This window comes from Rhinolophus sinicus, linkage group LG07 (genome assembly GCF_036562045.2).
Source record: "Rhinolophus sinicus isolate RSC01 linkage group LG07, ASM3656204v1, whole genome shotgun sequence".
Taxonomy (NCBI): domain Eukaryota; kingdom Metazoa; phylum Chordata; class Mammalia; order Chiroptera; family Rhinolophidae; genus Rhinolophus; species Rhinolophus sinicus.
Genome location: NC_133757.1, coordinates 92,262,896 through 92,286,436, shown reverse-complemented (window position 1 = coordinate 92,286,436; position 23,541 = coordinate 92,262,896). Strand labels below are relative to the sequence as shown.

At 32.8% G+C, this 23,541-nt stretch overlaps 1 protein-coding gene across 1 annotated transcript in view; it reads left to right on the top strand.

The window, feature by feature from the left end:
* Nucleotides 1-23,541, top strand: part of LOC109447280 (putative ATP-dependent RNA helicase DDX60) — an 85,403-nt gene that overhangs the window by 11,950 nt on the left and 49,912 nt on the right. Inside the window, exons 2-14 of the mRNA XM_019731470.2 lie at nucleotides 1,959-2,068; nucleotides 2,236-2,305; nucleotides 2,849-3,038; nucleotides 4,239-4,580; nucleotides 6,282-6,398; nucleotides 10,485-10,646; nucleotides 12,209-12,367; nucleotides 13,836-13,977; nucleotides 14,950-15,105; nucleotides 17,612-17,717; nucleotides 18,168-18,283; nucleotides 19,566-19,726; nucleotides 22,948-23,206. Coding sequence (XP_019587029.2) covers nucleotides 2,065-2,068; nucleotides 2,236-2,305; nucleotides 2,849-3,038; nucleotides 4,239-4,580; nucleotides 6,282-6,398; nucleotides 10,485-10,646; nucleotides 12,209-12,367; nucleotides 13,836-13,977; nucleotides 14,950-15,105; nucleotides 17,612-17,717; nucleotides 18,168-18,283; nucleotides 19,566-19,726; nucleotides 22,948-23,206 — 1,984 coding nt within the window. The 5' untranslated portion in view covers nucleotides 1,959-2,064. The remainder of the gene's footprint in view (nucleotides 1-1,958; nucleotides 2,069-2,235; nucleotides 2,306-2,848; nucleotides 3,039-4,238; nucleotides 4,581-6,281; nucleotides 6,399-10,484; nucleotides 10,647-12,208; nucleotides 12,368-13,835; nucleotides 13,978-14,949; nucleotides 15,106-17,611; nucleotides 17,718-18,167; nucleotides 18,284-19,565; nucleotides 19,727-22,947; nucleotides 23,207-23,541) is intronic.

Below are 23,541 nucleotides of genomic sequence, written 5' to 3'. Positions count from 1 at the left end.
TAAAACCCATGCTGTTTTGCTACCTGGAATGAGAGCCTCTGTATCTCTTACTTTCCCCAACCTGCTTCCATAATTCCTCATTTTCCAGTGAGTGCTTAAAACCTCAGAACACAGGACCCTGAGCGCTCCAGTTGATTGAAGAACTCATTTTCAATTCTCTCATGGCTACTTGTGCCATTTCTGCTTGGTCACTCAGCACATTATATTGTTTGGTTGAATTCTGTTTAAACTTTTATCAGGTTGTGAGGTGAAGGGACCATATTTCATGGATATTTGCATGTTTCAGCAAGTGCAATGCTTGGTAAGGAGTAGGAGCTCTATATATCTTTGAAATATATGGAGTAATGGGTGAGTGAGAGACCATGCTTCTGCCCCGCCTCTATTAAGTGTTTCCTAAACATTCCGGCCCATATTATTTTTTTCTTTTGTCAAACGTACTTATTTTTACAGTCATATACTTCCTTGCATTATTAGTTTAATGTTTAGTATCAGTATGTGCCTCCCCACTATATGTTCCTTAACATCCTGTAATATGAATATGTAACTCTACCTACCTACCTACCTACCTACCTACCATCTATCTATCTATCTATCTATCTATCTATCTATCTATCTATCTACCTACCATCCATCCATCCATCCATCCATCCATCCATCCATCCATCCATCCATCTATCTATCTATCTATCTATCTATCTATCTATCTATCTATCTATCATCTATCATGTAAAGTTTCACAGCCCTAACACACTGTATACATATTGGAGAAATGGCCCAATATTTGTTTTCTGTGACAAAATGCTCCAGAGCATTTTCTTCTGCCAATTTGGTAGTTCTTTATCAGTTACCTTTGCAAACTTTTCCTACTGTCTCTTGACATTTATTAAATATTAGTGATCCACAAAAGTGGATTTTTAGTCCTTCCATGATGTTGTCTTTCTTTTCAAGCAAACTGAGCTACATCAGTGACCTCTCTTATCATAATACTCCAGTTACTCACATATTCAGACCTTCTGCTTGATCTCTAGAAATGTATATTTAATTACTTACATGACATGTCCTACGGTAAGTCTCAAAAGCAAGTCAAACTCAGATTGACCACAAATGAACTCATGATCTTTCCCTGAAATGTGGCCTTGTTCCAAGGTTTCCTGCCCCGGGAATGGCCTAGTCATCCATCCTTTTGGATCAGGTAGACTCCCAAGAGTTGTCCTTGACAACCCTCACTCTTCCCTCTTCTCTATCCATATCTGATCCATTACCAAAGTATGTCAAACTCACCATCTAAATATTTAATGTGAATGTGTGCCTCAAACTCCCATCAAGCTATATTTCATTAAACTACTGTCATTATTGTTCTAAACCATGGCTTTCTCTCTGCTATACTAACTGGATCTGCTTCCATCCTATCTATTCTCTGTACTGTAGCCAGTGTAATCTTTCAAAATGCAAAGCCAATCATAATACTACCTGCTTAAAATCTATCCATGGGTTTTAGGATGAAAAACATGCCCTCAAATGCTTTGAGTGCCCTTATATTTCTGTGATCTTCTCTAGCACGGCTAGCTCTTCCTTCACTCTCTCCACTCTGGCCTGGATATCTTGTTTTCATTATCTAGTTCTGTCCACACTCTTTTATGCCACAGAACTTTTGCACATGGTATTCCCCTTGCTTAATTCTTGTTTCATCCTTTAGAACTCAGCCTAAACATTAGTCCTTTAAGGGAGCTTCCTCTGACCTCTTTGACTTTGTCACATTTAAAATTTTCCATTGTTTATATGATTATTTGATTAATGTTTGTCTTTCCTGATAGATGTTAAGCTTCATGAGAACTGACAGCACATTGGGTCTGTTTATTCTTGTATTCCCTGTGCCTAATGTTTTGCTTAACACGCAGTAGTCATTTAATACTATTTGTTGATGGAATAAATTTCTAATTTTTCTTCTTTCTTTGTAGGTCTGCCATTTTCATTAATAACTGCCACTTAGAGGTACCCAGATAAAGGATATTTGCTGTTTTTAATATTCTCCAGTTCAGGTTGGAGACACAGATAGCAGCAAGAATGGGTAATTTTCAATTTAAAATATTCATAAATTATAAAATAATGATTCTGTATGCCACACAGTTTAATAGAATCAAAATAATTAGTTTCTTATTTCTCAATAGCAAGTAAATGATAGCTCTTTTAAAAAGGATTATTTGAAAAATAACCCATTCTCTTTCTTTTCCTTAGGTTTAGAAAAATATACAGAGTTTTTAAAGGAAATATCAGAGTTAATTATGAATGAAATGCCAAAAGCTGAGTGAGTAATGTTGTAATGTAAAGACATGTAAAATCTATCTCAGTATGTATATTGTAGTATAATAGATATGTGCATATATATATATATATATATTTGTTTAACATAGAACTTTTAGTGGTTTAATAGTGAATGGAAACAGTTTTTTCTTGCTTTCTTTGTCTATCGCTATCAATGAACCCATTGTTTTATATAATAATAGGATTGATTAAGCAGGAAGGAAGTATAATACAGGTCTATATTCAGAATATAGGTGTTAAATTCCTGAGTCCAATTAAGATTCTGCCATATGGCCTCAGATAATTTTTTCTATCTCTTTGAGCCTAAGTTTCCTTCTCTATAGGATGGGAATGATCCTGCCTTTTCCCCATGAAAGATAGTCATGCACATGGATATACTTGAAAAGTTTTTATCTTTGAGCCTGACATAAAATAATTACTCATCAATTTCAGCTATTGATGATAGTGGTAATGAGATAATAATAACAAGGCTACTGACTTTTGTGGATCTTATTAAATTTACATGTACCTTTTGTTTTCATTTTAGTTATGCCAGCATATTCAATGATTTTGTTGAATCTGAATTTTTTCTGATTGATGGAGACTCATTACTTGTCATGTGCATATGTGAGAAATCATTAAAGCAGGGACAGGAGCTTCACTTCTTCTATCTGGTGGAATGCTATCTTGTGGATCTTATTAGTAAAGGAGGACAATTTGCCATAGTTTTCTTCAAGGTAACATGTGACAGTTGAGTTCTTTTCTATGACTTGAGAACTAAAATTAAAATTCCTGATTATAAAGTTTTTTTCTTATTACAGATTGAAATATATATAAACATATATATATATACATATATGTGTGTGTGTGTGTGTGTGTATGTGTATATATATATATATATATATATATATATATATATATATAATTTAGAAAATTTAAAAGGGAAAACAGAAAAATTACCCATAATCCCAGTATTCAGAAATTACTACATTTAAGATTTTTATTCGTATTAATACAACTTTATTGTAAGGACACACAGGATCATGAAAGAGGATGAGAAATCTCCTGAACAGTGGTCTAGCTGATCTCTGGATTCTAGTCTTCCAACTCTAAGAGCTACTTCTGTCTTCAAAACTCAGCAGTCAATGTGAGCACAGAAGAATGTCCAGCTCACTAACGCTGCTTTGCTATTATTTGATCTATAGTAAATACCTCCAAGGGAATATATTTGATCTGCTTTTTTGATTTTTAATATAATTAATAAAATTTTAATAATTTCAGATATGTATAACCACTCCACGCCTTCCTCATCCTATCCCTTAAGGTAACCAGTGTGTTACTGTTAAGGATTTTGGTGTGTGTCTGTTCAATCATTTTGCAGTCCACATTATTGTTAGATTTTTGAACATGGATGAGTGATTGCAAGCAGTGTTTTGAATAAAGAACCAGGGTTCTAGTCTAATGCTTACAGTCCAGTTTACTGCACTAATTTTGGTCTATTGAGAAAAAAAACCTCTGCTGCCTCAGGAGTGTCACAATAACCCGGGACAATTCTCAAAGTGATCCACCTCAGTTTCTGTTTCCTGGATGATTTATATGCACCATTTGCTTTGACACATTTTTGTGTCCTTTTTTTCTTTTTGAAGGGACATTGGAGAGGAAAAGAATTAGAGTGGGAAGGGAAAGTGTGATAAATCCTGAGGATTGTGTACTTGCTTAAAGGGGACACATATATTTTAAATCCAAGTTGTAGTTTATGGCATGCATTTGTGAAATGACAGTCAAGGTTTTGGGCTCTATTCCCTGACTATGAAACAGAACAAAAGTGTGTTGGAACCTATTCCTTTAATGATTTTAATGATATGTGTTAACCAACTAAACTAGTAAACTACTAAATGATAATTTCAAAGTACCGTATTTACCCTTATCCCCCACAGGATGCTGAGTATGCGTATTTCAACTTCCCTGAAATTCTTTCTTTGAGAACTGCCTTAATTCTTCATCTTCAGCATAATACCACCATCGATGTTCGAACAGAATTTTCTGGATGCTTATCACAAGAGTGGAAAATTTTCTTGGATGAGAGTTACCCGTATTTCCTAATAATTGCAGATGAAGGCCTGAACCATCTACAAACACACCTTTTCAACTTTTTCATCATTCAGTCTTGGGCAGTGAAGGTCAATGCTGTGCTTTCCTCAGGGCAAACATCTGATCTCCTTCGACTTTATGCATACTTTATGCCAAGCAAGTTCACAAACCAAATGTTTTTCAAGGAGGTAATTTATATAAAAAAGACAAATTTCTTCTAGAATTTTACAAAGTTTTCTAAATTCCTTAACTCATTTCTTTTTTCACCTCTTCTATGGAAATTATCATAGCTTTAATAGAGAAGTATAGAACATTAATAATAATAATAATAATAATGTAGTCATTTATTAAGTAACAGTAAGTAGTGCTTGGTACTTCCCATGAATCATTTTATTTAACCTTCGCAACAACCTTGTAAGGTAGGTATTAATATCATCTGTTTTGCCGATGAGGAAATAGATGCTTGAATAAGTAATCCGCTCATCATCAATACCAAATGAGTAATAGAGCATGGATTTGAAAAGAGGCAGTCTGATTTCAGCACTTAAATATCTAACTACTGAGTGGTATGTTGCCTTCAAGTTAATGATGTCCAGAAATGCATTAAATTGGAGGTAAAAACTATGCCTCTGTTGCTGAGACATACTAGTAAAATGATAGTTAATATGGAGCTTTTAATGAGCAAACGTGGAGATGGTTGATGAAGAAGGAAAATAAATGAAATGAGTTTATTTGTTAATATTAAATAATTAGTAGAATTTCCAAAGTATTTAGAATTTTAATTCCGTGATCTTATTATTTTGCTGTATTGGTTTATTTGACAAGTATTATATTGAACTCTTGGGAGTCAAAAATGCATACTAGTTCTATAAATATATCTAGTTTCTGTTTACTTTTACTATTTAATATTCAGAATTCACTTATTTATAGTGAATATGAAGATAATTCTATATTTCATTAGCATGATTTTTGACAGTTAACATTTTTCACTCCTTGAGAATAGTGTCTCACACCCCTCACGGTATTGGAGACATCAGATGGTTATCATAAAATCATAAGATAGTTTATTTGCTTTAGTTAGAACTCCAATCATTAAACTCTAGTTCTTACTGTGAGCACGAACAGTCAGTCCTGATACTCATTTTTATTTTGGAAGGAGATTCTGTAATCAGTTGATCTCATTTTATTCAGAACAATTTCTGACTCTGAATTTGAAGAGTCCCCTACAAATATCCTTCCCAGTCTCTCTTTAAGAGGATTTTTTTTTAATGGAGGGATTTATTTCTGATAAAATAATCTATTTCCCAACTTATTGAACACTCACCTTTAAGGGATTATTTCATTTATCAATTTGAGGTCTGTGTGAAATGCAAATAAAAGTGCAATATATGTTGCTAAAGGCTGTTGCTGGATGACCGGTCCCCGGCGGGGGAGGTTATGCTATTTTCTATTTATTTGTGTGCTTGACATTTTTCACAATAAAATATAATGCATTAAATAGACACAATGTTTCTTTTTGAGATGTGGGAAATGTTCTAAAATTGGATTATGGTAATGGTTGCACAACTCTGTAAATTTACCAACAACCATTGAATTGTAACCTTAAGTGAGTGCATTTTATCTTATGTTAATTATACCTTCCTAAAGTTGTTAAAAAAAAAATTAAATGCACCAAATTCCCAGAAAAAAATTCATTTGACAAAAACATAACAGTGATGGTTAGTAGGCTTTTAAAAGCATTATTAATGATCTGTAATTTCATGGGTGTAATTTTTTCTTTACTTAGAAATATTTTAACAATTGTATCTTCAATATCTGATTTTCTATAGTTAGAAAGTAATTAGATATTTCATTTATGACAATTTACGCAACTTGCCTTCCTTTTACAGAATGAAAAGAAGATTAAGAATGCTTATCAAACCCTGATTAAACAATTGGAAAAATGTAGAGTATTGGCATTAGAATCTCTTTTTGGAAATTTAAAATGGAAGAATATGATGGAAGAGGTACTGAAACTTCTTGGAACTATTTATTTAATTATAAAAAAAAGTTGCAAAAATAGTACACAGTTTGCATGTACCTCTCACATAGCTTCCCCCAATATTAATATCTATGTAACCATTGGTACGTCGGCCAAAACCAGAAAATTAACATCAGAATAATACTATTACCTAACTTTAGACCTTATTTGAATTTCACTTACTTTTCCACTAATAACCTGTTCCAGAATTCTATATAGGGTCCCACATCCATTTATTTAGCGATTCGTCTCTAGCTTCCTCCAATTTGTAATTTTCAGTTTTTCCTTGTCTTTCATGACCTTGACATTTTTGAAAAGTATTGATCAATTATTTTGTTAATATCCCTCAATTTGGGCTTGCCTGATGTTTTATCATGATTGGAATGAGATTACATAGTTTTGGTAAGAATGCCACTGAATTGATGTTGTATCTTCAGTGCAGTGTATGAAAGGGTTCATGATATTGTTATGTCTTAACACTAATTATGCTGATGCCTGCCAGCTTTCTCCACTGTGAAGTTACTATCTTTCTTGATTGTGCAAATCCTGTCCCTTTTCAATTTTTTGCTAATTAATTTTAGAATCCATCAGTGGATCTAGTCTATAACAGTTATTACTGATGTTTTTTGGCTATGGTTATTTTCTATTTCAGTCTTTCATTCTACATTTATTAATTGGAAATCTACTGTAAGGGAGAGTTGCTTTAGCTCTGCCATTTATTTGTTCATTTATTTATATCAATATGGGCTAGTGAATGTTTATTTTATGTTATAGGTTCAAGTTCAATATTATAATTGTTTTGTTGCTCAAATTGTCCCAGGATTGAACATTAGAAACTTCTTCAGGTTTGCCCCTGCATTATTTTACAAGCTTTTTTTCCTTTTTAAAACTACTTTATTGAGGTATGATGGCATAGATTGTAGGGATGGTTAATCGGGTATATATTTATTTTCAAACACATCAAGTGTCATCTTTCTGAGCACTGTCTTATTTTTTGAAACCATAAGGTGTTCCAGTCGCATCTTGTATTTTCCCTGCCCAAGCCCTGAAATCAACCACTTCTCCAAAGTGTTCTGGTTGCTTTTATTGGAAAATGGCATTTAGAAGCCAAGATGTGGGAATAATGTTTATTCATTGCTATGGGGTTGTCATTGCTACTAAGACTTTTCAGCAGATAGAGCAAGGAAATACATGAAGGTATACTAACCAATGTGTATGTACTCGTATAGCTATTGTTTTTAATCTGTCTATCTATCCATCTAGCTATCTAGCTATCTATTAATAGCTGTCTACTTAACCTATCATCTTATCATCTATCACATGCGGGTAGATGATAACTGATAACTTTGACTACAATACAACTCCATATATTTCGTTTTACCCTCCCCCTTTCTTTATTTGTAATTTCTTTCTCCAATTGTGAGAAATCAAGCTCTCATTACCTATAATTATTTACTTATTTTTTAATTCTAGTATACAAATAAAGTAGTTTTAGAATTGTTAACCCTATCTCGAGAAACATATTCATAAGTGGATTACAGGATTTCTGTGCAGTTGTTTTTATCTATGGTTATAGAATATGTCAAAACACTGGTTTACAAAGTTATTTAGGTGAGTTTTTTTTCACGTCCTCTAGTGTGCTTATGTTATTCATTATTAATAGAGTTAGGTTCTTTGGTTAGTGTTTACATTTCATTTTGGGTCCCTCCCACCCATATCCTGATTATTTTTAATTATCTGTTTATTTTGGAGGGTATGTGAAAGTTATATGAAACATTATTATGATTTTAAGAATCAGATATATACAAAAAGATATACTCAATGAAGTAACACTTTATTAATATACCTGCTACTTGGTCCCATTCTCCTCTACAATTCACCCCTTTCCCAAATGATTACTGTAAGTAACTTGTCTCTTTAGTCTCAAGTTTATCCTTCCTGTATTTCCTTTGCACACAAAAAAGATACATACGCATTTTCTTATATCCCCTCTTTCTTAAATAAATAATAGCAATGATATCCTTTAGTACTTTTCTTTTTGCATTTTACAACATGTCTTAGAAATAATTTTAAAGGGCTGGCACGGTGGCTCAGGCGGTTGGAGCTCCGTGCTCCTGACTCCGAGGGCTGCCAGTTCAATTCCCACATGGGCTGGTGGGCTCTCAACCACAAGGTTGCTGGTGGAATCCCTCGAGTCCCGCAAGGGATGGTGGGCTCTGCCCCCTGCATCTAAGATTGAACACGGCACCTTGAGCTGAGCTGCCACTGAGTTCCCGGATGGCTCAGTTGGTTGGAGTGCGTCCTCTCAACCATAGGGTTGCCGGTTCGACTCCCGCAAGGGATGGTGGGCTGTGCGCCCTGCAACTAGAAAGCGGCGGCTGGAACTGGAGCTGAGCTGTGCCCTCCACAACTGGGACTGAAGGGACAGCAGCTTGAGGCTGGGCGGTGCCCTCAGCTAGGATTGAAAGGACAACAACTTGACTTGGAATAAAAAGGCCTGGAAGTACACACTGTTCCCCAATAAAGTCCTGTTCCCCTTTCCCAATAAAATCTTAAAAAAAATAATAATTTTAAAGCAGTTTATATTTATCTTCCTCTATCTTATGTAGTCTTTTTAAGTCATTTTTGTCTGCGTAAACCAAGTCTGTCTCTTTAAATCATTTGCCTAGCACTTTTATGTGCCATATGATGCTTTATGTTGCGCATATGTTGAAAATAATTTCCTGTAGTCTATGCTCTATTCTACCTGGTTGCTTTTTTTTAATTTTCAGATTTAGTGTAGATTTAATTCTTCTGCTGGTTGTTCCAGTGTTTCATTAATCACTTCCACTAATGTTTCTCTCTATGTTTCCTGAAATGTTTCTCAATCTGTCTTTGGTCACTACAAAGCCTTGAGTTGGGGCAGGTGTGGCACAGGAGCATAACAGATTGCATAGCTGGAATATGTTAACGTTTCCCCTTATACACAGTGATTTTGCAGTATCACTATTCTGTCTTCTTAATTCAAAGGGTGTGATTTCATGTAGAATATTTATAGTTATAAAATATTTAATATTTTTAGGAAGTTGATTACAGATTCTACTGTTTTCAACTACACAGAAATCCCACAAAATTATGTATCTTTGTATGTATGATAGAATTTTAGCAAAATGCATAATAGAATTTGAAAAATATAAAAAATATCCAATACCTCACATTGGAGTATAGGGTGACTTAAATTTCATTAATAGAGTATAATATCTAGATTTCAGTATATAGTCTCATTTCTTTGAATACCTTTCATGATCATTATACCATGATTACACATAGTTCTACCATTTAGAGGTAGAAACTCACATATTTTTAATATTACCTTTCAGTGTTCTGTATATTCTTGTACAATTGACAGCATATCATATATACCTATTATTTAAACTTGTTCTAATTATCAAAAATTCTTCACCAGTTTTATTTTTAACTGGATTCATAATATTTCCCTAATGGTAAACATTTAAATTGTTTGAAAATTGGCTTTTACAAATAGCTTTGTGAAGAACATCTTGGTACGCATCTTGTATTATTTACCTAACCTTGATTTAAAACTTAAAAACCAATCAAAAAGTATCAACGTATTGAATGATAATCATAAGTATTGCCAAACAGCTTTGCAGTAATTCTGCACCTATTTAGAAATTACATATCACATTTCAGTGCTATTATCATTAAAATATATTTTGCTAACTTCAAAGTAAAAATATATCAATTGTTATTTTTATTACTAAAGAGGTTGAACATTTTTTCTCTTATTAATGTTTGTATTTCTTTTGTGTATGATCTGTTGATGTCTTATTATAGGCTTTGATGTTTTCCTATTTATCTGTAGGAGCTCTTTACATACATTTTTAAGGGTTTTGCTGAAATTTTTAAAATTATTTTCTCATTTTAAAATGATATTTATCATTTTTAACAGAAACGTTTATAGTTTTGTGTGTTCATACCTATACTTTTCTGTATGATTTCTTCTGGTAAGGTCACTAATGAATAAAAATATTTTTCTAAATATCATGACATTTTACAATTTCCTCTGTGACAGGCATGTGAAACTATTTCTCTGCTTAAGCAACTCTGGCCAGAAGGATCTGACATTCGGCGTGTACTTTGTGTTACGTCATGTTCATTGTCTTTGAGAATGTGCCATCACTTTTTAGAAAACAGAGAGAAGACTACCCCTGATCAGAAAACTAACATCCAACAGGTGTGCCTGTTTTAACTTTACTATGAACCACCATTGCTCTTCACTTTTGAAATTTTATTGATTTTCATCTATTTTCCGTTTGGTACTTCATTTGTGTCCCTAATTTATTTATATGAACTTCCAAAAGCGGGAAAAATCTAGAATTGGTTTATAAAAAACACCTATTGTACTGTTATATGATTTAGTGTTTTACTGTACAGATGTTTCTCTTAGTACATATTTAGTCAAATTTGTCCACTCATCCAGAAGAAGAGGAAATGATCAAGAAAATTAGCACTTGGTGAGAGCTTACAATGTTACGGTGTTCTGGGCTCTTTGTACACCTCATGCCATAAATACCTCATAGCATTTTAAAGGAGGTGTTCTTATCCCTGTTTCACATGTGAGAACACTGAGGTTCAGGTAGTACAGATACCATTCCTCAAATCAAAGTTATTAAAGAGCGGTGTGGATTGAACCTAGGTCTGTCTTATTCAAGTTTCACAACACCAAACTATTTTGCAAGAACATTCCTGCTGTAGTGTCCGAGTGCCATCCTAGAGATGCTGAAAGTCTTAAACTTTTTATGGTTGATAGAGTTCGTTAAGAATCTGTTGACCAGTATAGGTTTGTTCTCCAACTAGTCATCCCTATATGTATGTGCACACATGTACATGCACACACACACAAACACACTCTCAGACACAGGAGTGTACACATACTATTTTGTATACAATTTGAGTGCTGGGGGAATTCTTGGTTAAAAATTCTTATTAAAGAAAAATGAAGTTTGTCTCTGTCTTCTACAATTTCAGAAATGAACAGAGCTCATCACCTTTACCTGGCATCCTTTATATAGTATTTGGCTTTTCAATATCTGTTTGAATATATTCTCAGTAAAATATTTCTACATGATTAGGGATGCCATTTTAAACTGTTGTCAGAAAAATGATACAAATCAAATGTATCTCTCTGGAACTTCCAATCATTAGGCCCTATTTGGCCCTCTGGAGGTACTCCGAAGCAAATCTTAAACTTGTTTCACTTACAACCCTGCAAATATTTGAAGATGATTATGAGCCCTTGTCGTATCACGTTAAATATGCCCACTTCTCTATCCTTTTTCTAGTTGGTTGTTTTTAGAAATGTCCTGGTTTCCTCACTCTGGTAATTTTCAATGTAACTTTTAAACTATGATGCCTTGGACAGAATAGAACATTTAATGTTTGGCTCCATCCGTACAGAGTCCTATGGGACCATGACTTCATTAGCTGCTTGGTCAACTCACGTAAAGATTGTCTTGAGTACAAATACTAAAAAAATGCTTTCTACAAACTGCTCTTATATAAACTGCTCTCTGGACAGGGAGCTGGAAGTTCCCTGTCCCCCTTACCTCACATCTGTATAAACTCAGTCAAGTTTATGTACGAAGAAAAGGACTTTCTCAAAAATGTAGAATGAAGAATGTAATAATATGTGATTACTGCACAGCAAAATGTGGCTGCCGACTTTCGTGCTGCTGCATGTGGATCAGGCAGTGTCCCAGCCAGCTGTTCTCAGCCTACATTCTTTATTTTATTCAGGAGGAAAGGAGTTGCTTAACCCTGCAAGAAATGGAAGATTTATGTAAACTGCATTGTCTCAGTGTGGTATTTCTACTCCACTTACCTCTTTCTCAAAGAGCTTGTACTAGATTCATCGTTTCCCATTGGATTGAGGACATTCAGACATTCTTAAAAATGGTAAATATATTCTTTATTAGTTTATGAATTTATTTTTTTTGTTTCAACTGTTTGATATATAAAAACCAGAGTCACTTTCAAAATTAGATTTATATGAGAACAATGTCATCCCTTTGGGGGGCTTTAAAAGTTTAATGGCCTAAATCAATCATTTCCCAATTTTACCAACTCTATTTGGTAGTAGTAATAAACTGCATGATATATATTCAACCTAAGGAAAAAGCCTCTCTGTAAAGATTAGTTCTTTTTTGTTTGTTTGTTTATTTGTTGTTTTAATCAACTGTAAGGAATTAATGGCCTTTGCACTCTGCTCTGGAGAAGAATTAAAGAAATCAATGTAGTAGTTTACTGTTTTTGTACATTATAGAGGATAGTTAAAGGAAATTTGTAGACTTTGGAAAAATAGAAAGCAAAAACTAAAGAAAAACCCAGCTGCCCACCCCTTAAATCGATGTTGGTAATTATTAACATTTTGGTTTATTTTCTTTATTTTAAATGATTAAATGTTTCTGTTGTTATATGTACTATTTCTAACATCAGAAATATATATATATATATATATATATATATATATATATATATATATATATATATATGGAGAAAGAGAGGGAGAGAGATGTATATATATCTATGCATATATGTTTTTTCTTTTCATGTATTTTTTCTATTTTCTTTCACATTCTTGATTGGCATCATTTTTTAATGGCTACTAGTTATTTTTTTAAATGGATATACCATGGTTTATTTATCCATCCCTCTATTATGGGATATTAAGAGGATTTTAATTGTTGTATTATAAATGCTGCTATTCTCTGGGTTCTTTGAATGTAAGCCTTTCCCTTTAATTTGGGGGTATTGACTTAGACTGATATCCAATAATGAGATTAGTGGATCAATTGACTTTTTTTTTTTTAGGATTTTGATATTTATATTTAAATGGTAAAGGAAAGTGTTTTAGAACCAATTAGATAGAAAGCCAGTCCACAAATATTTATCAAATGCACAAGCATTGTGTGAATCACTGGGGATACAGTCAGAAAATATAAGAATATATTTACTCATCTCACCCTACCAACTTCATAGAGTCACATTTTGCAGGGAAGACAGATACTGAATTTTAAAAATTACTATGAAGGAGGAACTAAAGGGTGCTTTAGAATCTGATATTTGAAAGACTCTCCTTAGTCTGAATAGTATGGCTTCTCTTAAGGAATGAAGAGAAGTAACCAGTCTTGAAGTAGGAATTAGTAAGTTGGAGAGAGGATAAAAACTAGATTCTAGGAGATAAAATAGAATGTGTGATCATCCTGAAGATGGTATGACCAAGGAACTGTGATATATCTAGTGTAACTCGAATAGAAAGAATATGGGAAAGTGATAAAGCTGAAGATTATAGACACATTTAAAATCATATAGTTTATTGCTAATATAAAAATTGTTATAATTTGGTTTTATTTCCAATTTTCAGAAAAAGTGGTGTGAATATTTCATCCTAAGTAATATAAACATTTCTGAACTTTGGAACCTTAATTTAATTCACCTTTCTGACTTAAATGATGAGCTTCTGTTGAAGAATATTGCCTTTTACTATGAAAATGAAAATGTTCAAGGTACTATCTTAATATATTACAATAATCATACTTTTATCCAGAAATAAACAATAAAACAATATAAAGAATTTAAAACTTCAAAATAATTTACCTGTATTTCCAATATATAACATAGCAATTGTTTTATTTCCAATCTTTGTTTACACATGCATGTAAGTTTTATTTATTTGTGATTAGAGTGAATGTTGTATTTTAAAACTTTTTTAACTTAATATTATTCCACAAATATTTTTGAAAAAAATATGTGTGTGAGTGCTTAGTATTTCCAGATAATTTAACAGTTGAATTTTTCATTTAAATATATGCATAACATTTTTCCGTAATATTTACTCTAATATATGTAATCATCCTACTATTATTAGATATTTAGAGAATTTTATTTTTTTCAAAAGATGAAGCTGATTTATGTATTTATTAAATGTTATTTGTTTTTCTTTGAGCTATTTTCTAGAATAACTTTTCTGCTATATTTTAGTAGTAAAATACAAAACACATTTCAAGAGAACTCCAACTGATTGAACATTGTTGAAATTTCTTTGATCTCTAGGATTTGGTTTCTTCATATTGCAAGCATTAAAATAAATTGCCTACATATAAATTTAACAATCCTCCACACATTTTCTCATTTCTGAAAAATCATAGTTTTTATTCAGTTTTATTGTATGTAAAGTTGTGTGTTGTATGGCAGTTTTTAATACCTTAAATGATAATTAATATTCACCATCTGTTGTCGTTAGCTAAGTTAATTATAATTTTAATACTTAGTTATCAAATAGGTAAACAAGATAAAATTTTAAATCTACAAACTCATAGTCAATACTAGTGACCATTTTCATTCAGGTGCAGTACGGAACTCACTGAAAACTTTACTGTTGGAAACATATTTCAGAGCTCTATGAATTTAGTCAAAATATGTGTTTCTGTGTATGTGTGAATGACTTTTAATACTTAGTATTTTTAACAATTATATAGGCCTACATTTGAATTTGGGAAATGTCATTATGAAAGATTATGAACATCTCTGGAATACTGTATCAAAGTTGGTCACGGAGTTTGATGTTGGAAAGCCATTTCCTCTGAGAACAACAAAACTTAATTTTCTTAAAAAGAATCCATTACCAATCAAAGGTAAGAAATCTTTAAATTAATTTGAAATAAAAGCAGCCTTTCTCTAAAAATGTTTTAAAAGTACCACTAACTCAATGCTGCAAGTATAATTTTCTGGTACTATGCTATTTAAAAGTAAATTACCTTCATTGTCATATCATCAGGGTGATATGCTATGATTATAGTTTTGAAGAGTTATATGTTTTGTTTGTAACTAATATTGTTACTATTTTTTTGAAAAAGCCAGGTATATGTGACTTCCATTTCCATCTATATGGCAGTATAGATCAAGTGAAAATCTCTTGTAGAAAACTATTAAAATGCTGGATAAGAGACATTAAACATCTTTTTGTATAATTATAGCTAAGCTCATAACAATAGAAGAGAAATCCCAGGGGCCAAAAATGAAAGGAGAGCCTGATCTCTGGGTAATACAAAATATATCACTCGGATAATTTCTGGTTATAGATCTTCTCTTAATAATCTGTGGCTTCAATTTACTCTGTTAGTAGGGTCAACACAACTCTAAGCCAGAAAATTAATTTTAAGTGATCAAAGGAATTTAGCAAATTCTCTGTAGAGGAACATAACATATACCATGGTTGTATAGGATTTTCTGCCAAATAGTAGTACAAATACAAATTTATAAAACAACAGAGGAAATAAGCCCTAAGAAAAACAGTAAGCTAAAGAACTAGATAGAACTCAAATACTTCAGATTTTGTAATTATCAAAAATAAAATACACTATATATGTGTTTAAAAATCCTGAAAGAAATAAAATATGAGATTTGAAACATGAGAAAATAACAAAATAAAAACATCATTCACATTTTAAAATAACAGCTTGTAGAAATGAAAATATTATCAACAGATGAGTTAAAAAGCTGACTGGATATTTCTAAAGAGAGAATTTGTGAACTAGAAATAAATCGAAAGAATTACAGATATAGAGAGTGAACATGTTGTATACTTTAAATTTACCCAATGTTATATGTCGATTATATCTCAGTAAAGGTTAAAAAAATTAAAAAAAAATAGAGAAGAAAAAATATAAAAGTCATGTTAAAATATATGAAGGAGGTTGGCCTGTTCGCTAAGTGGTTAGAGCACAGTGCTCATAACACCAAACTCGCTGGTTCGATTCCCACATGGGCCAATGAGCTGTGCCCTCCACAACTAGATTGAAAACAACGACTTGACATGGTGCTGATGGATCCTGGAAAAACACACTGTTCCCCAATATTCCCCAATAAAATTATATATATATATATAAGAATAGAATGAAGAAGTCAACTTTTCATTCATTGGGAGATTCAGAAGGAGAGATTGAGCCAATATGAGTCAGACAATATTTTGAAGAGATTATAGTTGGGCATTTACCTGGATTGATGAAAGATAAGAATTTGCAAATTCAGGATGTATTATAAATCCCAAGTGGAATAAATTAAACACATGCACATACACAGTCTCAGACAAATACATACACTAGACACAATAGAATAATATTGTAGAATATAAAAAATAAATATCTTAAAAGAACCAGAGTTACCAAAAGGAATAAAAAGTCTAATAGACTTTTTAAATAATAATGATAGAAGTCGGAATAGAGTAACATGATATATAATTAATAAAATATAATTTAAGAATGAAGGAGTAATGTGGATATTTTCAGAAATACGAAACTGATTTATCCATCATCATAACATCACTGAAGACATTTCTGTATGTCGAATTTCAGGAAAAAGAAAATGATCCTAGAATGAATATGAAGAGAAAAGCTAATGGGAATTTAGGGTGTATTGATATAAGGATATTTTTCATGATGTGAAGAAAGAATATATATCCCCTTTCCTTTTTTCAGGATGAGTTCCACCAGACAAACACTCTTGAGTATAAGTAGTTTTACTGATCCCAGAAAGACAAAATAAGGGAGTGGTCAGATTAGAACAGAAAGAAGAAAACAAATGCAGGGCATGTTAATTAGTAGGTTTTCACTGTGGGCAACTACAGGTAAATTTTACTGGGAATCTCAGTCTTTGGCTAAGGGCTCTCTCTGGGGCATTGAATTCTTAGCACTGCTCCATGTGGGCTGTAAAATGAAAAGTGCTCAGGCAGAGGGTTGTAGAGCTTGTATTATATATAGTAGGAAGGCATTGGGAAAACAGAAACAGTGAACACCAGGGGAAAAGGGGCAGAGAAATGGCAGCTTACCGAGAATTATGAATCAGATACTAAATAAAGGCTTTAACTAGCTGACTACCATATATATGACATATATATGGTATGTATGCTATCTAGCTACCTACCTTCCACGTACCTACTTAAAAGCTGTCTATTTCTTTATACTCTACTGTGTTCCAAAATATTTTAAAGTGGGAAATAGCTTTATGGGAAGGGCTAGAATTGATAAATATAAATAAGATCAATGAAAATTGTTTTTAAAGTAAAATTTTAGATAAAAATGTATAATATTCCTGTATGAAAGTTTACATTTGACCTTATCTTAATATTTTACTTGTTTACAGACACCTCCAAGGAAAAGATGCCCAGTTTGGGTTTTATTCCAATGTCATCTGAGGTGGTTGATAAATTTGCTGGTGACATATTGAAAGATTTGCCTTTCCTGCAGAGGTATGGGGTAAAAGTACCTCAGTAAATACTTGTGTGGAATGGAAGAACTACTTATTAAAGTTTCCTTGAATGTAACAGATTAGAGTCTATTAGTTGTAATACGTGTTTTGTAACACATAATGAGTTTAATATCAAATTTAACAATGTCCTTTGATTAATACTGTGAAAATCAACATGGTTTTAGTCTTAGAGTAAAATCACTCTAGCTGCATATTTTTAATTAATGAATTAATTAATGAATATTTGTTGTTGATGGGACTATTAGAAACATGGACTTCATTCTGGGTTCTTAAGTCTCTAATAAACTTTAGATTCAACCATTCACATTGTATCACAGAAAGAGGAAAGGGGAATATGATTTTTAAAATTATTATTACAGAATGTCATCTGTGCTGTTATATTTAAGGCATGTGATTTAAAATATGTGTATATTTCTTTTTTTTCTCATAGTGATGATCCTATTGTAACTTCACTGGTTAAACATAAGGAATTTGATGAACTTGTACATTGGCATTCTCACAGACCCCTTAGTGATGATTATGACAGGACAAAATGCGCATTTGATGGTGAGCTCTGTGACACTGGTGAAATAAATTAAAATCAATTTCACTCTCTGCCTTTTATTTTATTGAAGTATTAGCATGTTATGTGCCACAAATTATACTTCTTGAATAAGAATAGTCTAGAAAGTATTTAGATGAATGCCAATAAAGATGGTGATGAAAAATTCCCATTTTATTTACTGGCAGCCATATGTACATAGGTCTCCAGATGTCTTAGGAGGAAGTACACAAATATGGCATTTAGCCCCACAAAACATAGAAGCTGTTTTAAGCAAAGACAGTTAGTGGTTGAAGAAATCTGTTTATTCCTTGATATAAAAAATATTGAGGCCAGTCTTTCAAGCACTTGCCGTTGCTTTTGTGTCACCCAGTTGACTGTGTGTGTGTAACAAGTGCCAGCATTTTATCTGCCTTCGTGCTCCAGTTGGGTGGAACTGCAGAAAGGCTCATGAAATCACTAACAGTAGATCAACAGAGTTTGAATTAGGGATCTTGTCTCCTTGGTTCATTCCTTGTCTTTATCTCATAATTGTCTGTCCTTATGATCACTCCTACCCTCCTTCAAGTTGACAAAACTTACTTTCAGAAGAAAGAAGTTTGCATAGTAATCATGCTCATATGAAATACGTAGCCTACCTATGTAAACAACTACTAAGATTTTGCAAAATATGAGGGCCTCCTTTAGATTAACCATTAGCATTCTTCAAAGTGGTTTGATTTAGTATGTGTAGATAGATGTAGAAAATTAACCAGCTTAATTATTCCCTTTAAGTGAGTATTATAGTTTTCCTTGGGCAAGGGAGTAAGTTACAGCTTGATTGTTGGGATTTCCTGTCATTGGATTTCACCATAGTGTGAGGTTTTTCATTTGCTAAGCTCTTGACTCTGTGGCCGTGGTCTAGAGTAAGGACTTTTCTATCAAGTAATGCAAGAAGCCAGACTATACCAAATGGATATCTTTTTGACTCTGCATCTGCCTTTCTCTTCTTAACTTTAAGGGCACATGACAGAGGTAATGCCCAGAATCTCTAATTCTTTATAGCATCCTGATATTTGTTTTGGGCGGTAGACAGTGAAAAAGTGTTTTGTCACGTCTATCCTTTAAAAAAGATAAAGGATTATTCTATAGACAAGACCTCGTCTGACTTAAGATTCCTTCTTTTAAAAAAGTGAACAGAGTAAATTACTATTCAAAATAAAAAGAAAAGTGCATGGGTGGGTGGGATGGTGTGAATAATTAGTGAGAAATATAGTCGTGTTACATTTTAAGTCTTTTATTTTTCAGAAAAACCTAGAGATGGTTATTTCTTTAAATCTCTTCAAAAGTATCATCGTTTTCAACGATTTTATGGAAATTCATTAGAATCAGTCTCCTCCAAAGTCATTGTAACTCAAGCTATCAAGCCAAAGAAGAATTTCAGTGAACCCAAGAGCAAAAAGGCAAATGTAGGTTCTATAAATTCCACAAACATGTTTTACTTTTCTTTGTCTTTTCTTACTTTGATATTTTTCAGTCTCTTTGGTAGTTTCTTTTCATGCTATGCTTTTTGTTTTTGATATATGATCACTTTTTATTTTATTTACTTGCTAAGAAACTCTAACCTGTATATAAAAAGTTATATATGGCTCTCTATATATAATAAAATATATGTTTATTTGTAAAAAAAACATTAAGTAACTAAAGGCTTGGATTTAGAAATGTTGAAGTCACATTAAAAATATAGCTCTTAACATTAAAAATGTAGCTCATTGAGAGATCTGGTCCACAGTGGCAATATAGGAGGTTTCTGAACTCACCTTCTCTCATGGACACACTGAGTTTATAGCTAGCTTAGTTATTCCCTTTAAAATTCCCACTGAAGGAAATCCAGAAACTAGCTGAGTGACTCCTACATATTGAGTGATTGAGGGGGAAAAAACCCAATGAAACAGGAAGAAGAGGCTGAGAGATACTCTTACACTAAATTCCATTCTGGCATAGTGACATATAATCAGGAAGGAACTCACAACTCCCACCTTCTCCCTCTGGAGGTAAGGGTTTGGACCTAAGAACTAGCACCCCAACTTTTAAGATTTCTACCTGAGGGAAGGACCCCTCAAAACATCTAACTCTGAAAGTCAATGAGAGTTTCTTCCACAAGACCCAAAAGACTATAGCAAACAAAGAAATTTGTTTCTTAACAAAGCCTGTTTCTTAACAGGCTTGCACTGAACTGGCCTAGCTATCTCCCCAGGGCTCAGCCAGAGACAGCAGACTAAAACACATCTCCCATTCCCTGAAAGAAGCCAATTTGCACACTTTAAAAACTGCTGTCTGGGGGTCAGTCTTCTAATTTAGAGTACATCTAGGAATAGAATGTAGTCCTCCCCAGACATCAGGAAGGCAGAGGACACCATCTCTGTATTCTCCTTGTGGCCCACACCAGATGTGCAATGTAATAATGTAAATAAATACAAGGTGTTTTGCATAAGCCTCATGGTAACCACAAAGCTAAAACCTATAATAGATAGACAAAAGAGAAAGAGAAAGAATTCTAAGCATTCAACAATTTTCTAAGCATAGAAAATTAGCAAATCACAAAGGAAGAGGCAAAGAGAAGAAAGGAACAAAGGAATTATAAAATCAGCCGGGGGAAAAAAAAAAGATAATTGTAAGTCTATGCCTGTCAATAACTACTTTAAATATAAATTGACTGATTTAATCAAAAGTCATAGAGTGGCTGAATGAATAACAAAAGACCCAACCATATGCTGTCTGCAAGACACACTTCAGCTTTAAGGACACACACAGACTAAAATTAAAACATGGAAAAAGATGTTCCATGCAAATAGAAACCAAAAGAAAGCAGGTGTAACTATACTTATATCAGAAAAAATAGACTTTAAGTAAAAGACTAATAAGAGAGAAAGAAGGTCATTATAAGATATAAAGGTGAAAACCTGAAAGCTTTCTAAGATTAGGAATAAGACAGGGAGGCCCATTCTTGCCACTTTTTTCCCCCCACTCTTGCTACTCCTATTCAAAATAGTACTGGAAGTCCAAGCCAGAGCAGTTAAGCAAGGGAAAGAAATAAAAGGCATCCAAATTGGGAAGAAAGAAATAAAATTGTCTCTATTTGCAGATGACACATTATATGTACAAAACCCTAAAGAATCCACCCAAAAACAGAATCAATCAATAAATTCAGTAAAGTTACAGGTACAAATCAACATATGAAAATCTGTTTTATTTCTATACACTAATAATGAACTATCAGAAAGAGAAAGTAAGAAAATAGTCCTATTATAATTGTATCAAATAGAGTAAAATATTGAGAAATAAACTTAATCAAGGTGGTGAAAGACCTGTGCACTGAAAACTATAAGAATTGATGCAATAAACAAAAGAAGAAACAAATAAATGGAAAGATAATCCATGCTTATGGATTGGAAGAATATTGTTAAAATGTCCATACTATCTACAGAGTCAATGCAATCCCTATCAAAACTCCAAAAGCATTTTTTTCTCAGAAATAGAACAAACAATCCTAAAATTTGTATGGAACCACAAAAGACCCCGCATAGCCAAAACAATAGTGAGAAAAAAGAACAAAGTTGGAGGCATCACCCTCCCTGATTTCAACCTGTATTACAAAATTGTAGTAATCAAAACAGTATGGTATTGGCACACAAACATTTGGAAGATTAAAACATTGGGGAAAGCTCAATGTTATTGATTAGCATTAAATACTGAGAAAGTGGTGACAACTAAAATTGAGTTTATTATAGGCAAAGTTTAGATATTAATTTCATGACAAACCAGAATCGTGGAAGGTTTGTCAGAAAGAATTCTCTTGTGAATACAACAATGTTCTTATTTGTCTTTGTAGATTAATAAATCATGTTGATAAAAGTATAGTAAAAATGGGCCCATATTGTGATTAAGTCTATTGGAAATGTATATCTGGATAGAGCAAATAAGTTGTATTTATGTTCTTCCTTCTATCTCCTCTTTTCTTTCATTCCCTTTCTATTTCCTCACTCACTCATTAAACATTATGAATTAAATATTTTATGCTTGGGACATACAGACAACTATGACACATTCCTGTTTTAAGGTAATTGATCTAGAGGAGAAGTATGACAAGTAAAATCACAGCCACAGTACATGTTATGAGTGCTTTGATAAAGAGATGCCTGGGCAGAGGAAGAATATATGACCTAGACTTAGGAGAGTTAGGAAGGGCTTCATCTAAGAAATATCTTGAAAGGTAAGTAGGGGATAGAGAGGTAATTATGAGTATGGAAGAATGGAAGACGAAAGACAATTCCAGATGCAGTGACAGGAAACAGTGCATGGAGACATGAAACAAACAAATGAAAAACCAAAAAACAGTGGCCTGGTGTTTCTGATTTTGTTATCTTTTCTCTCTGATTTATAATCTAGACCATTCAGAAAACTGAAAAATTATCTGCACAGAGTTTTTATACTCATTAAAATGAATTGTCATAAGTTTTCAATTAAAAGAGGCTTTAATTGTAAGATATAAACTAAAATTATGCCATTCAAGAATGGGATGATGGTCAAGATAATCAATAGACACTTAAAAATATTGTCCCATTCATGAAATATCATCTTGGAATATTTCCAACTTGATTCATGGGATGTTTCTTTCCTTTTTGGGCAGGAGACCAAGGCAGAAATAATTACTAGAGAGAATAAGAAGAGATTACTTGCCAAGGAAGAACAAAAAGAAGAGAACAAATGGCATGCTCTGTCATTTTCTATTGAGGAGGAACTGAAAGAGAATTTAAACTCTGGAATAAAGAACCTGGAAGATTTTTTGAAATCATGTAAAAGTAACTCGGTGAAACTTAGAGTTGAAATGGTAGGGTTAACTGCCTGCTTGAAAGCGTGGAAGGAACATTGCAGAGGACAAGGAAAAGGTATGTGACTGTTTTTCATTTTGATGAATTGGGGAATTAATTAAAAAAATGGAATGATGATAGCTGTCACTTATTATTATTATTAACTGCAGAAGCCTTAAATGCATTATCAGATTTTATCCTTACAAAATTCCTCTAGGTATTCTTACCTCTATTTTATCAACGAGCAATAAAATCTCAGCGAGAGTGCCAGTAGCAAATATTCAGCACATTCATAAACAAATTCAAATGAAATCACAATCAAAGAGAGGTTTAAAAAAAAAAAACAACTACTTACAAAGTTGTATGAATGGTTAAGGGAACCAGCAAAGATGGTGAGGCACCTAGGGAGAATC